This window comes from Cynoglossus semilaevis, chromosome 13 (assembly GCF_000523025.1).
Source record: "Cynoglossus semilaevis isolate Cse_v1.0 chromosome 13, Cse_v1.0, whole genome shotgun sequence".
NCBI classification, from domain to species: domain Eukaryota; kingdom Metazoa; phylum Chordata; class Actinopteri; order Pleuronectiformes; family Cynoglossidae; genus Cynoglossus; species Cynoglossus semilaevis.
The window spans coordinates 8,699,102-8,715,624 of record NC_024319.1 but is presented as its reverse complement, the minus strand read 5'-3'; the positions used below and the strand labels follow the sequence as shown (position 1 = coordinate 8,715,624).

At 40.7% G+C, this 16,523-nt stretch overlaps 2 protein-coding genes across 2 annotated transcripts; both read left to right on the top strand.

The window, feature by feature from the left end:
- Positions 1–1,840: 1,840 nt before the first annotated feature.
- hoxa11b (homeobox A11b) lies at positions 1,841–6,312 on the top strand. The gene is made up of 2 exons (XM_008323388.3): positions 1,841–3,795; positions 5,426–6,312. Exons 1-2 carry the CDS (start codon positions 3,186–3,188, stop codon positions 5,656–5,658), a joined length of 843 nt encoding a protein of 280 aa, XP_008321610.1. The 5' UTR covers positions 1,841–3,185; the 3' UTR covers positions 5,659–6,312.
- Positions 6,313–11,828: 5,516 nt separating this feature from the next.
- On the top strand, positions 11,829–15,521 carry hoxa10b (homeobox A10b). The gene is given in 3 exon segments (XM_008323389.2): positions 11,829–13,454; positions 14,422–14,575; positions 14,577–15,521. Coding segments are annotated over 3 exon segments (1,044 nt in total). The 5' UTR covers positions 11,829–12,673; the 3' UTR covers positions 14,686–15,521.
- The last annotated feature ends 1,002 nt before the right edge of the window (positions 15,522–16,523 follow it).

Genomic DNA, 16,523 nt, shown 5'->3' with positions numbered 1-16,523 from the left:
TTAGCCAAAACATTGCTGAAAAGCTAGAAATGATTAAGTCAGCCGTGTTAGAGTAACATAAATATAGCTAATAATAATAATAATTATTAGCCCCGTCGCCTCCGCATCACTTGAAAAGGACATGATATATAGAAAAAAAATGCACGAATTAAAAAGAGTGCTTTAATAATTGCTATTTAAATATTCAAACAGCAAAATATACAAACAATAATTTACAACAGAAAAATTACCAATTACCAATAATTTTCTTTTATATAAAAATACTACTGGAATCCTTTTGTTTAATAAATACCTCTGCATAAATAATTTAATTTATTATACAAATAAATTTAGTGTCTTTTTAGTACCGGAAATACTTCATTCATTTATCATTTAACAACACTCTCTAAACGTACAGGGGGAACTGTAATAGTAATACTGAAAGTAATAACAATAACCCATCACTACCGGCCCAGAACAATACTGACCCCCGTTGTAATGACGTCATGGTATCAGAATATTTGACAACAAAATGCACCACGTGACGCTGTGGTGCAATATACACATGAAAGGTTTGATTCTGATTGGTTTTCTGTTCTATTCTATTCTGTGGCACATGACTCATCCTGTGGTGTGTGAGGAGAGCATGTGTTGTACACTGTGAAATCAGTCAGTGTCAGTGACACGTCCCACATGTGTCCACTCAGCACTCATGACAAATGAGACCGGGCTCGGACAGTGGACAAACAGCCCGTGTCCAACGCTGTATATGGACCGTTTCAGACTCAGAGAGAGTGTGGAGCTTGGCCGCGTCATCGTGGGCGAATACTTTTATTATTCATAGTCTATAAACAGCAGAGCCGTGTTTACATTCAACATTAAACCTGACTGCCTGTGTATCTCAGCTGATTAGTCTCACGTCCAACTCCACTGCAGCTCTGGCCACTTGGCTTTTATTTCTACACAAGTGCGTCTGCAGGTTGGACGCCTCGGTGCAGACACGCGGGGTAAATAAACTCATAACGTGGGGTGTTTAAACTTCTCCTTCCCACCAGGGACCGGGGTTGACGGTGCAAACACACCAACAGGCCAACGGCTCTTACTTCGTGGTGTTTTACGGTGTGTAATACGTAATATACTGTTGTTTAATTCCTCTCTTATAATTATTGTTGCATTTCTGGTGCATTTTGGGTAATGTGACGTAAGGAATTAGGGTTGGAGTCAGTCTTTAACTCACGAGGCACTGACGCATTGCTAGTAAAGGAAACTGGTGTCATCAACATACCGGTGAAACTAAGTTCCAAGAAAGTCAAGTGTAACTAAAAGACTAAATGTATCCTAATGATATCCGAGTTAGGCCACGTTTCTGAAAGTTCTATTAAAATAAAAAAGTTGGAAAAAGCTCAATAAACTCAATCAATAAATTGATTAATAGAAAAACTACAAAACTACAAATTAATCTATTTAAATAAATAATAAAAATATACATTACAAAGGTGCTAGAAGTAAAATAATTAATTAAAATCCCTTATGTTATTCAAATGTAATATAAAAGTTAGCAAGGCAAAAAAAATAATAATACACATGGAAAAAACAAAACCCCTAAAATATGGAAAAATAATTCAAATTTGTTGTATAGTCAGTAAAAATGGACCAAAGTCTATCAAACAATTTAATTACCAATACATTCAAAAATAAAAATAAATATTTTAAACAACATTGATAAGTCCAAAGTCGTATAATACTAATATAATATATGAAATTAAAATGGCCACATAAACAACATTTGTTTAGTGAAAGATAAATGTTAGTTAAAATAAAATACAATTAGACAGAAGAGCTAAAGGATTATTAGTAGAATTTCAATATTTAGCATTGTGTTAATTGAACGTCCAGAAACAAAAACCTTACAAATGTGAACGAAATACCTTAGCCCAAGTAGCATCAATAATAAGAGCTAGCTGGCATATAATGTTTATAAATCATCAAGTGATTACTCCCAAAAACGATAAGTCACGTTAAATAAAGAAATATTATAATAAACAGATCCCGTACAGGTACAATGACTGGTCCCCGGACCAGACTTTGAGCCACCTGATACATCAGTAGAAGTGAAACGTGAGACTGACATTCATTAGCTAGATTTAGTGGGTGAATAAGTATTTTTGATACGGCTGTAAAAAAGCTTTGTTAAAAGCCATCTTGGCCAAGTCTTCTAGAAAAAAAAAAGAAAAAAAAGGATGTTCAGTCCCTGCTGAAATGATAGCATTCAACACAAATAGACAATAAAAAAACTAGCAGGATTTAAGGATTTGGCAGGATCTTCTATTAGCACTTAGCTGCCATTCTTTTATGGTAATGATCAGACTGTTGCTGCAGTCGGCGACACAGGAACAATGAGAGGCTGTAGACTGTAGAGCCTGCCTTCATCCAGCCCATTGTCTTTGTCCTCCTCCCTGCATGTGCCAGACAGGAGTGAAGTGCAGCAGGACCAGCGCTGCTCCACCGCCAGATTGCTCTATAAATAGCTGTTGGAGCAGCGCAATATTCACACCCGCCGTGACTGTGGATGCATACCACTGTCCTCGGTGATGAAATGATGGAAAACGATGGAGGCATCGCTGCATATGTGCATGCACACCCGGCCAAATAGATGTGTTTCAAATCACGCAGACGTCTGAGCAGAGGTTAAGGTTAGGGTTAAGGTGAGGGGTTGGTACATTTAATCTCTAGAATCCCTAATTAGATCCGTACTGCTGTGTGTGAGTGTGTGTGTGTGTGTTTGTGTCTAATTGTGCAGATGATTGTGTGATGTGATGTGGCCCATCGAGGATCACAGTCTAGACATTACTCTGAGTCTAAATGGTTGGAGAGGAACCCACATTTGAGGTGGAAGCTCTTTTGTAAAAAAAACAGCCCAAACGTGGGTCGATTCTCAGTATTTTCCTTCCCAGTGCAGTCTGAGGTCCTCTTCATAAAGTCATTGACTCATATAGTCTACTACACGTCGAGGCGTAGGCTATCTGTCATTTTGTGCCAGTGGTCACATGGCTTTGGCCCTCAGGAATGGATAGACATGGATCCCCACGTCAGCCTGTAGGTCTAAGGATTCCTGCTCCAGCACTCAGGCTCAAAGTGGCTGAGGCGCAGCTCCGCGGAGGAACTATGCGAGCGGGATTATACTAGGACGCGTCCTACAGCAGAATATGGATTTTGATGAGCGGATCTCTGGCTCCAACATGTATCTACCCAGCTGCACTTACTACGTCTCCGGAGCAGACTTCTCGGGGATCCCCCATTATTTAACCCAGAGCCAGTCTTCTTGCCCCATGACGTACTCCTACCAGTCCTCAGCCCTGCCACAGGTCCCGTCCGTCAGGGACGTGGCTTTCAGAGACTATGGCATTGACAGCTCCAGTAAATGGCACCACGGCAGAGGGAGCCTGTCTCACTGCTACCCCGAGGACGTGGTGCACAGCAGGGACAGCTGGAGCAGCCCGGGCGCACGGGGAGTAGAGACACTCGTGAAAGGCGCCTCTGTCGCCGGGCACTCCAGCTCCTCGAACCCAGCGCCGGGCTTTTATGGCACGGTTGGCAGGAACGGAGTCCTGCCCCAGGCGTTCGACCAGTTCTTCGACACAGCCTACGGGAGCGCGGAGAACGCAACGACGGCGACGGCGCACAGCGCGGACGCCGACAGACACGCAGCTAAGGCGAGCCCTCCACCGGAGCAGCACGCAGGCTCAGACACGGGGGAGAGCTGCAGCCCCAAGTCGTCCTCCGGCCACAGCGAGGAGAGAGCGAGCAAAGGCGGCAGTGAGTATTTCTCTGCTCCACAGTGAAGCTGCTCTCTTGAAGACTTTTATATGCTGTTTTATATGCACACAGTCTTTATGGAGGCCCTGCAGATTTAGCCTGCAACAAAACTATCTTATAAACGACAAGATCACGTGCTTGGGATTGAAGTTGGCCGTGGAGACTTTGGAGTTTAGCTTGTTCTCCAACCTTTTAATCAACATTTCCAGTTTACTCCTTTGTGTCATGAAAAAGTTACGGCTTTCCCACACAAACTAGCAAAAATAACAACACAAACACCGCAGACCAAAGGGATCTCACATTTATGATTAGAATAAAATCCTGGATCACAATTGGGTTTATTGTTTTGTGGGGGCTTAAACGTGCTGAGGTGTTTTATGGCCCGGGATAAAGAGATTTACTATTACTCTAAAGTCCTTACAAATACATCCACATTTCTTTCACTTTATTTATTTTTATTTTTATTTTATTTTTGCAAAAGTTTCTCTTTAAAATATTCCCTTTGCGAAATTCGATAGAACAGCCTTTTTACGCAAAATGAAAACCAGGGTAAATACCAGGAACACATTGGACCATCAATCAGTAGTTGCCAGTTATTGTAATGTCTTTGGACCAAAATGAATTCCATACTTTGTTTGATCATGACAAAAATATTTGATATTTTACTGCAACAACCTCGTCTCTTTTGAACGAATCCACATGACTAAAAAAATATTTATCCTCCACAAACAAGATTAAATTACGTTTGATAACGTGTCTGTGTGTCTGACAAATAATGTAAAATTCACCTCCTCTGTGTTTTGTGTCAGTTTTTTGGATTTACTTTTCCAAAAACATTATTTCGACAAAGTCTAAACACGGGTCTGCGTAAAGTAAGTAGAAAATCCGGAATACGTTTTTTTTTTTAAACAAAATGTTTTCTTTCTTTATTTTTGACCAATCAATATAGATAGATCAAAAATACACAACTACAACCATATGAACACAAATTAGATTTTGTAAATATTTGTTAATACTTGCCCACAAATGCAGCACGTTGTGGTGTGGATTTGTGTCCTTTCGTTGTATTTGACCTGATTTACACTCGTCCTTGGTTTGTCTTAAACTCATTGCATCTTGATGGTTTAATTTAAAGGTTTCCACAGAGAAAAGTTTGCTTTTACAAAAGTCAGTTACAGCAGTCTTCCTAAAAAAGTACTTTTTTGAAGGACGTTTCGGTGTCAAACGCTCGTGAAATCCAGTGAATTTGTCAACATCTGACCGAGGATGAGCGTCAATCTGTCCAACTGTAACCTCAACATACAGTTATAAGTTATAAATTTATTCTAATCACATGTGAGACTCTTTGGTGGTTTGGATGGGAACTCCCCCACCCCCCCACTCCCCTACCCCAGAGATTATAGCTTCAAAGATTCTCACAACTGCATCCATCATGCTCCACCATCAAGTCCAGTCTTTGTTTACATGTCCAGAGTGGACGGAAATACTTGAACTCCACTCTTAATCTTTTGCATCGACACTCTCAGTAAAAAAACAACAAAAAAAACCACTTTTTTTCCCTTTATATTTTATACTCACGTGTTTCTGTTTTGTCGATGACGCCTGTTCTGACCCACTCTCTTTGTCCCAGGTGGACAGAGGACGCGCAAGAAGAGGTGTCCATACACCAAGTACCAGATCAGGGAACTGGAGAGGGAGTTCTTCTTCAGCGTTTACATCAACAAGGAGAAGCGTCTGCAGCTGTCACGGATGTTGAACCTGACAGACCGCCAGGTGAAGATCTGGTTCCAGAACAGGAGGATGAAGGAGAAGAAACTGAACAGAGACCGTTTACAGTACTACACCACAAACCCACTGCTATAAAACCTGGGCACAGACTGGTACTGCGTGGCCCCTGAACCATGTGAGCAGACCGGGGGTCCACAGACCACAAAAACCTGGACAGGAAGGCGATTTTCTTTTTGTTTAGCCTTCTATTGTGTCGCCAGATTTTTTAAAGAACTTTTACTATTTACACGCTACTTTGTCATTAAACAACATTGCATTTATTATTATTATTATTATTATTATTATTATTATTATTATAGGACAAAGAAATCTTTTGTAAAACTTAAAGTTACATTGTTGCGTCAAGTGACGTTTTTACGCGCGGGATTGATCCGTTACAGCCTATAATAGGCCTTTTCTATTGATTGCATTACGAAGTTGTGTGTGTTTTATTTTCTTTAAATCAAAATTAGTTCATTAAATGTACCCACACGTACTGTTTGGTATGAAGAAAAGCATTTTTTTCACAACTTTAGGCCACATTTTGTTAAATTCCCGTGCGTAAACGTGATTATTGTGTCCACGAACTATGACCTGATTAAATTGCTCTTTGTGTTTACCCCCGTTCTTTTCTCATTTCATAGTCACATGTCAGATAAATACAGAATGTTATATGTTGTATGGTTACATCGACGGTGACCAAACTGAAAAAAACCCCTCTCCTTACTCAGAGATTGAGTTATTCTATAATCCAACACCACTTCACGGATTTCATGCGTTTTAAACCTGATATTGAACATCTGCGCTGGTACATTTTACGACAAGCGCTTGGTTGAATTTCCTTGGCCGTGAAGTTATGGATCACAATCTCCAAGTTGATTCAAATGAAACCTAATTCCATATTTTGTTTCCTGTGTCAGCACGTGGAGCGTATCAGATGCAGGACCTGGAACTTGGATTTCGTTTATTCCCTGGTGACTGGGAATCAGATCCGCCGCCGTATTTAATCTGATATGATTACAAAGGCTCCATTCGTTTCAGAGGCCGATTTGGCGACTTACTGTGGCTGTAAGGAGAACTCCCAACAACAGATGTTTGTTTGTATTTATGTCCATGTGTGAAATGTACCTAATCCCGATGTTTCATTGTTGAATTTAAAATTTTAAGAACAATAATCAGACTCAAAGCGCTTCCTCATACTGTGCGTCCAACCTGACAGTGACGTTGGATACTCAAATAGATGACGACGTCACTATTACAGTCCTCACTTTATGATTTGGACCACTTTAATTCAAATGTACAACGTTGGGTGCCAAATAAAGAGACTTTGAATTTGGGTCACAGAGATACAGTACAAAGCAAAGGACAAATGACGCACGCATGCGTAAAGACATTGGCTGAAACTGGGGCTTGAGGTGGCTTTATGTCCACCACAAGGGCCCCTAAAAACAACCTAAATAGCCTGCCATAAGCTAATAAGGGCCCTGATGCCTTCCATATAGCGTGCATCCTGTGAGGCTCCCAGGAATTCCGCTTTGATTGCTGCACATCCTCCCAGTTGCTCCAGTAACTTGGCCATAAAACGCGGATTCGTCTGGAGCATTTGGAGTGTAGTGCAATAAAGCGTCTGAGACCAAGGTTATTAACTGTGACTAAGGGGCTGAAAACAGCGGCTGGGAGCATTGAAAGCCTGTGTTCACGGACCTTTCCGGCGTCATTTGTTTCTGCATCTTACCGCGGTAGGAATATTCTGCATTTGCGTTGCGTCTCCGTGTCTGGCTGTCTCAGGAACCAGGGCTGTCTGCGCCCACTGGGAGGCGCTCCTCAGATCAATGTCATTGCCGTGAATTAAGATATAGAAGAAGTTTGGCTCAGCTGTTTTAAAGCATGTCACCAAACGGCAGGAGCTGATTGTGAAGGTAGGCAGTGAAATGTATTTCCACTTTATGAGCCCGTGTACGCCGGGCTTTAATGCGATTTAAGGAGAGTGTGTGTCTATTTTTCTTCTTCGTCTCCATCTGGAAGTCAGTGGAGTGGAGCCTCTGTGTTTCATCTGAGCCACAGCTCTTATGATATAATGGCAGCGTCGCTGTCAGGCAAATTGCTGCGAGTAAATAGTGCAAGAAAATATGTTTGTTTCCATCAAACGTCTCGGTTTGCAGCTTTGCAGACGTGACTAAGGCGCACACAGACGTGGCCCACACTGGGCCACACTGCACACTGTGTGGCCCACTAACTTTTATCATGTCCCAGTCTTTATCATGTCAATTATACCTCACTTTACACAACACACAGTGACTTCATGTTCTGCTGGTGTAATGTTGTGGACACGGTGGTGAAGATAAGCTTTTCAAACTCTGGTTTGTGCCACAGGACCGATTCGACCACCATTGTTTACTTTGTGTGTGTGTGTTTCAGTGTGAGAGTGTGTGTCATTTTCTTGAACTCTGTTTGAAGTCAGAGCGAACACGTGAGTTGTACTTCAGTTTGGGTTTAGGCAATAGCTATTTATGCTAAAGCTAAAGGCTAAAAAAAACAACAACAACAACAAAAAAACCCGTAACCATATTTTACTTAACTCCTATTTTTCTATGGCAGTAAAGTAACGAGTGTATTCAGTATAACTGTGTTTTTTCTGTGTATATATATATATATATATATATATATATATATATATATATATACACATATACATATATATATGTACATGTGTGTGTGTGTGTGTGTGTGTGTACTCGTCATTGATAAATAATATTAAGACTAGTAATGCTGTTAGCTCGGATTAAAAAAACAGTAAACATGCTAAAGGCTAATAATGAACCATAATCCTCTTATGCTACTAAAATGACGGATGTTGTGAGTTAAATTGATGGATTGTGTGTGTGTTAGTGTGTTAGTGTGTTAGTGTGTTAGTGTGTGTGCGTATACTCATACGCACACACACGTATATGTATTTGGTACGTATATATGTGAGGACTAGAAATCCTAATAACTCGGATTAAAGTTTGGCTGGACATTTTGTATGACCTTAAGTTAAGGTGTTGCTAAAAACTTTTATTGCTAAAGGCAAGAAATTAACCTTACCTTTATTTAATTAACCTTACTAAATGTTCTGTAATATTGAGATGCATGTTGTGAGTGTTATTGTTGGATGGTGTATCCTACTGTTAGTATTAGTAGTACTGGTTACGCTGAATAAAGACAGGCTGAAGGTTAGCAAGTTTAGACAGTAGGTTTTTGTCCTTAAAGTTAACATTTAACCGTAACCGCATTTTTTTTATTAACCCTTGTTAATTTGTGGCAAGAAAGAGATGCATGTTATGACTTTCACTTCTGTTTGTGTGTGTGTGTGTGTCTAGTGACTAGTAATGCTGTTGACTTAAGGTTAGGTTGAACATGTCAGTTGAACTTACAGTAGTTAAAGATTTGGTCAATTTTTTTCATGTTAAATTCGACTGCAGTCATATTTTAATTTGCCATAATTGTTTTATTTGTTGAACTGCCCTGTGTTTATTTTTTATTTTCCTAATTATTAAAGTAATCTAGTAAAACTAGTAACCCCGTCATTAAACCAGTGCTTTTGTGAGCACTGATTAAAGTTAAGGTGAAGATGAGAGAGCACTAAGTTAAGAGGTGCTAATTGTTAATAAATGAACTGGAATTATGTTTAATTGAACGCTATTTCTCTTATGGCGGTAAAATGCTGCATGTTTCGGATTTAATTGTCTGGTTGTATGTGTGTGTGTGTGCGCGCGCACGTGTTCCACTTCCGGCATTGTTGTCCTGTTTTTATTGACCAGTGGTCCTGAAATCCTCTTCAGTCTGGATGATTTCGTCGCTGTCCAGCACATTTCCCCAAACCGTAGTGATTATAATGTTTCATTGATTAAAATTAAATGTACTGTTGTAATTACCTAACTATTTTATTTATTTAATTAGCAAAAAGCCTCCGTTTTATAACCTATTCTAATCGTCAGCATTTTTTAAAATTTTTTTTTACCAGTTCATTCTAATACGAAACAAGATTCGGCCTTTATGCGGGAAAACGTACTGGAAATTGGAATTAAGATTAAGGTTCAATGTACAATAGATAATTAAACATAATTAAACCGTAACTTTACCTCGATAATTATCATTTTCGAGACAGTAGTAGTGGCTGTTATTATGGGCGATATATATTTACTTTGAATTTATTTATTAATTCACTGTTTTTGAACAATGTCTGGCTCGTTTTTATCTTTTTGACCACCGGAAATTCACAGCTCGTTTTTATCTTTTTGACCACCGGATCTCCTGACGTGGGTCATTCCGCAGCACATAATGAATCTTAATAGTTTAATTAATTTCCACAGGTCACACTCACCTTTTGTATGTACTGTAAAGGTGGATGTACACCGTAGGATTACTGGGATTTTTACTGAATTTTGTAATGACATTAGTTCTAATGTGGATCAAATCCTGGTCCGACCGAAGCAGAACCTCGTTTTTCAAGGTCTGGGAAATAGTTAGAAGAAAGAAATGAATGATCTAATCTGGTAATCATTAACGTTAACTAATAATTCTGAATAATTCTTGTTTCCTAATTTTGTAATTATTAACGATTGTCGTGGGTTTAATCGTGTCGCCGCACACGTTAACGCTGATGTGAGTTTATCTCTGCGTTGTTTGTTTTTGCAAATCATCAGATCCGTTTAGAGGCTGAATATGGAAATGTTGGTCGGAATAAGATGAGGTCAAATTAAGGTTCGCTAATTCATAAAGTACTTCATTCGCCTGTACGTGTGTACTCGTTTTCATAGTACTAGCTTTTTACAGGGCTGTTGATCATAATGTGGGTCAAAACCTGGTCTCAGTGACGTATTACCTTATTAATTATCTAGGGTTTGTGGTTAAAACCAGGATGTAGACGTAAATTTTAATGAGGTTGGGTATTTACTGGTCACGTTTGGCTAAAATATAACATAATTAAGTTTTTAAATATTCACAACCCACAATAAATGTCGTTGAGATGTAAGGCGATGAAAGTTTGTGATTGGAATCGGAAACTGAATTGGGTGCCCTTTGTGTGTGTGTGTGTGTGTGTGTGTGTGTGCAGTCGCTGTCTTTAGAAAACACTTTGTATGAAGACAGGAACTGTAAAAAAAAAAAACAGCCATTGGATTTACACAATTATAGTGTGTTATTTAAACTATTTAAGGATGGAGAGTTAATTGTTGGTAAAGTTAGTTTGGGTCGTTGACTAGTTTAAAGATACGTTTATTATTTAGCTCACAGCTTAATTAATAATACAATTCTCACTGTGTCGTGATGATGAGATTCATGTTGCTGCTTTTTGTTACGAGCCATAGGTTGTAATTACGTGTGTGTGTGTAAGTGTGTGTGTGTTTACACAGGCAAAATGAGACGTGTCGACACAAGACAACGGTATTTTTTAAATTTTTTTTTTGATTAAAACTTATGACTTCATTCAAATATATTATTATTATTTTATAATAACAAAGCAGAAAAAGCTCTGTCTCTCTGTGCGCACTGAATCAGCCCAATGATAATCCGATGGGCCTAATGAATATTGTTATCCAGCGCAGCCAGACTGCTCCACATTAGACGCCATATTAAATGGCTGGACATAAAGTGTAGCTCTCACTTCTAGACTCATTGGCTCCAGACTTACAGGAAAATGGAGGCAGCAGTGAACCATCTTTGGTGACATAAAGGCTGACCTAAATGTGGAGGCCTGCAGGATCCTGACCACACTGCAGGAATGAGTCTCTCCGTCTGACTCATGTAGTTCACTTTAAATATTTAAAATAAAAAATGCTGTCCATTTGCATCACACAAATTGACAGTACACTCAAGTGAGGTGGCTTTTTAACTGTATGTGGATCATAGCACATTTGGATATAATGGACTCTTTTAAAAAGTCTCAGTAAGAGTGATTTGTTCTACATGTGATTGAACTAAGGACACTACATGTTAAGCTTATTTGTAAAAATTATATTTCTCTTCGTGATATTTGTGAGTGGTTGTACCCAGTTTTCGGTTATGTTGTTCAATAAAATTGAAGACAAAAAACAGTGGGACTTTTCCTGCTGTTTAATAAGTGCTAATGTGCAAATAAAAATGCACAATGAGCGTTTTATTCCCGCGTAAAATTGATCAAGGGAGAAGTGGATTTGCTATTGAATTTATTTAACAAGCACATGCATAAAGTCTGTGTGTGTGTATGTGTATGTCTGTGTGTCTGTGTGTGTGTGTATGTGAGAGAGAGAGAGAGAGAGCACATTTAAAATAAAAGGGTCAAACTTGATATTTTACAAACATACATTCGCTCCATTCTGTGAAATAATCTCGCGGTGTTTCAAAGTCATCTCTGTTGACTGCACAGCAGAGAGAACGCGGCTCCAGGTCATTGTTCATTGTTCATCTGTGTCTCCCATACTCCACTGTGTCTGTGTGTCACCTTTGTAAACGCTCAACACAGCCGTGCGTGCAGTAAAACGTGGAGGAGGTGACTGGATGCAGTCAAGGCATTTGCACCTACTGTCTTCACACTATAGCTGAGCTGGAGGGGGCTAAGAATGAGGTGACCTTGTCCCTGTGTGACCGGCAGTTTGGCACAAACTACACAGCAGCACTCCACACTAGGAATCTTTTTTTAAAAATAAAAATCTTAAAAAAAAATAATAATCATCAGCCAGTCCAGAAAGGCTGAGTGTCCTCGACCTTTTGGATGTCTGAGAGGCTCCACTAGAAACCTTCCCTCCTTTTACAGTGCTGTAAAAGTGGCCATAAAGCTCTGCATTGTACATAATAGTTAGGGACAGCTTTCAACAACCGACTTGTCGAGCAGGGGTTGGAGTTAAATTTAGATAAGCAGCTCCAGACTCCCACAGACACTCGCAGAGATATGGCTGATGATCGGGGGAGACTGTGATGCACCACTTTTCCCACCACACTTTCTCTTTAGTTGGACCAAAAGAAAATCTATGAGAGAGTAGAGCAGGCTGCTCGGACTGGGAGGAGTCTGAACTCGCCTGCTGTTTTAATTGGCTACAGGCTACAGTGTGAAGCGTGAGTATCAGTAATTATTCAGCAATGTTTTGCACAAGAAATGTCAGCCAGAAAGGGCTATCTTCATCCTCCGTCATATTATACCACAACGATGACATGCCCCAACAACCAGGCTGGAAATTCGTTTTTCGTGGACTCCTTGATCAACGTGAGAACCGACAGCGGTTCGTATTACCAGAGTAACGGCGTCTATCTGCCACCGGCGTCGGAATATTCCTATGGACTCTCGGGCGGCTCTTGTTTCCCAGGGCTCGGAAAGCGCAACGAGCCCAGCAGCCAAAGCGCCATCCCCGCGTCCGCTCCCTATGTCCAGGGAATGGAAACGTGGCTGGAGACGTCGAGGTCCTGCCGGGTGGACCAGCCCAGCGGCCAGCAGCACATGGCTCAGTGTTCCTTCTCCCCGACTATCAAGGAGGAGGGCGCATATTGTCTTTACGAGTCTGACAAATGTCCTAAAGGAGCGTCAGGAGAGGACATTTCCTACACCGCCGCGTCGTGCCCGGTGACGGGCAGCACGGTGCCAGTGCCCGGCTACTTCCGCCTGTCTCAGACGTACGCATCCTCCCGGCTTTACCCTGACGCGCAGCCAAACGCGAACCACTTTTCACTGCAAAGACCTGCGCGCTTGGACAGCCAGTCTTCCCAGACGCCGACTGCGTCTGCGGAGCCCGAGAATCGCAGGGAGAACCACGAGGAGGCGCCGCTCCATGCACCCTGCGCTCCGGCCGTGGAGGAGGACAGCCGCCTGTCCTCTGAAGGCTCATCCTCCCCGGAGCCCGCTGAGACCTGCGGTGCGGACTGTCCAGAAAAACCCAGCAAAGGTGAGAAGGCAACACACATTTACACAAACCGAAATAAATAAGTCGATAAAGAATGCGGACGTGTTTTTTACGTGTGGATTAAAAAAAAAAAAAACACACAAACTAACGCAAATATATTTTTCACGTGACACGATTCAACGATTATTATTTATCGCCAGTCATTCACCGGTGCGTAGTAATCGAGCTATTTACCAGTTTATCGGGTGTGAGGCGAATCTGAACTGGCAACTGAACCAATCAGAGCCGAGGATCAGAGCGATTGCTCTTTTTGAAGATCATTGGCTGCGGTGGCCGTGTTGTATCCGGTTGCAATGGAATTTATACGAGTCCTTAGTGATTTATTTCCAGCACGCCACAGTGTAAAGTTTTAATAACTGTAAATCACACCAATTATACTTGTGTTTCTAAATATTAAAGCCGTATTATTGCTCCAGTGCAATCTGCACTACAAGCCCGCGGTGTGTCTCATCCGAGACGGATCTTTGTCCCCTGAACGCCACGTCCAGGCCTGGCTGTATTTTCAGCAGAGGTAGCAGGCTATGTTTTATGTCTTAATGAAGATTCTGTTGGCTACAGGCTGCTGTGGTTCAGGCGGTTAAACGGCAGCAAATAGCAGAGACTAATAAAATGCAGAGTTGCATTTCTATGTGCAGCCACGCAGGTTTTCTGTCTGTGCGTAAAATCCCAGAATACAGTCGTAATGTAGCTACAAAAACCCACCATTGTTGTCAGGTGAATTATTCGGTTTTATCCAATTATTGTAACACACGGTTCTCGACATTGACTATCTGCAGTAGTCCGAGACAATTCTGTCCTCACGTCTTTTTAATTTTTAATAATTTTGAACGATCTGGATTTTATTGCTCCTTCATTGCTGTCATACACAGTCTCTTCAGGTATAATGGATTGTACACACCTGTTGCCGGAGCTCTGAGCTCACGTCTTAATGGCTCACTCTCGTTTGCAGGAGAAGGCAAAATGGAAAGTACTGCTAATTGGCTCACAGCAAAGAGTGGCCGAAAGAAGCGCTGCCCCTACACCAAGCATCAGACTCTGGAGCTGGAGAAGGAGTTTCTCTTCAACATGTACTTGACGAGAGAGCGGCGTCTGGAGATCAGACGCCACAGACAGGCAGGTCAAAATCTGGTTCCAGAACAGGCGGATGAAACTGAAAAAAATGAGCCGGGAGAACCGAATCCGGGAGCTTTCCAACAACTTCAGTTTCTCATGAGACTGAGTCTGTGTGTCTGTGTGTCTGTGGCGCCTCTCTCTGCCGGAGGTGCAGACTCCCTCCTCCACCAACTGTGAGAATGTCCATGGGAGACAGAACAGGACCTTAAATTAACTTATTATTAATTGTTGTTCTTTGGGGGGAAAAATGTTATTTTTATTTTTTAGTTTGTCGTGAGTATGTATTTATAAATGTCTACATTTGTAACGTTGATCCATTGTGTTGAAGGAAAGAAAACCGAGGAAAAACCATGTGCAGAATGTGACCACGTTGTTCCAGAGCTTCAGGCTTGTACATATTGTATATTCAGAAACCTGAGTGAATCGGTGGAATTTGCATGCTGGACTCTGTAGAATCCTGGGAGACTTGTCTTACTCTTTCCATGTAGGCCTTTGTGTGACATCTACACAACCCACCCAAGAGGTTTCCATGAATATTTGCACATTTTTGCTGGTCAAATTAATAAAAACCCATTCATGCAAGTGTAGACTTTTTGTTTTTTTAATCTCATTTAAAAATCAAGAAAAACCGAGCGCGCTGTTGGAAAGTTAAAAGAAAAACTACTGCGTGGCGCTGTGGCTTAAAGTCGATTTATTATCACTCAATATTTACATTAATTTGTATTTTGCAGTCAGGGCCTTTTGGAGAGATGTATTTTTTGTGTTTTGTGTCAGATTTATTTGACCACAGGATTAATGAAGCAGTGATTGTTTGCCATCGTTATTGTTATTTATAATAAAATATAAATGCAAAAAAAAAACCCAATCCATTTTAATATTATCTGTTCTTTTCGAAAATTGTGTTATAAAATGTTATGATTTTTTTTCTTTTTTTTTGCGCCTTTACTGGTTCGTAAAATGTTTCAGACATCATGTCCACATCTGGAAAACACAAAAAAGCTCCAGTAAAAAAGGTGGTAGTAGATTTCTGCAGCAGAGGAGAGCGGACTGTTGAGTGGTTTAGGTAGTCTCATGTTGTTGGGCTTTATTATTATTGCCCCCACAACACGAAACTGCCTTGATTACCTCAGTAAAACTCGTCGCATCACGAAAGAGAGAGAGAAAATAATATCAACATAGTTTTCTGCCTGCATTTGTTTGAAAATGATTTGGCCCAGTTTGAAGATTCCAAACTGTCTGTGCTCTGGGAATTGTGTATTTTGGAATAACCATATATTTAATGTCTGGTGTAGTTTGGATACTGCATCTGAACGGGGTAAGGTTTATATATATATATATATAAATATATTAAGGGATTTGAAGTTTCCACACCGTGGATTTAAAGCCTTAACTATAAAGAATCGGTATGAAAGAGAAATAAAAAAAATACAAAAAGGAAGATGAAGAGTTTAAGGCTGGTGTATGAGCTGCAGAGGAGGAAAAAGCACAGACAAGGCCTCGGTTATGACCACTGAAGTCCGCCAGTTGCCTCGCCGTAGGAAACGCCGGATGCGTCTTGTCTCGCCCAAAGAAAGGACACAAAGGCCCGGCTTTATTGGTGATATTTAGCTTAGACAGCCAGGTTGTAACCTGAAGAAAAACAACCCAATTGCCCGTGATAAAAAGACACTGTTATATGGCACCCAAATAACCTCACCCCACTTTCCGTTTTAGATTGCCTTCAAAGTGGAGCCACAAGCCCGCAGACGCAGCAGTGCGTCTTTGGAAACGGCCCCTAATGTGTTTAGATACTGTAAAAAGTAATGGCGCCTTAAACACGTCTTTGCCTCTTTTATCTTATTTAAAAACTCTGGCAAATGTTGCACATAACAGCCATTCGACTGTTCTTAAAGGGAGGCGGTTATAAAAGTTAAAAAATTATATTAATATGGACTGCTT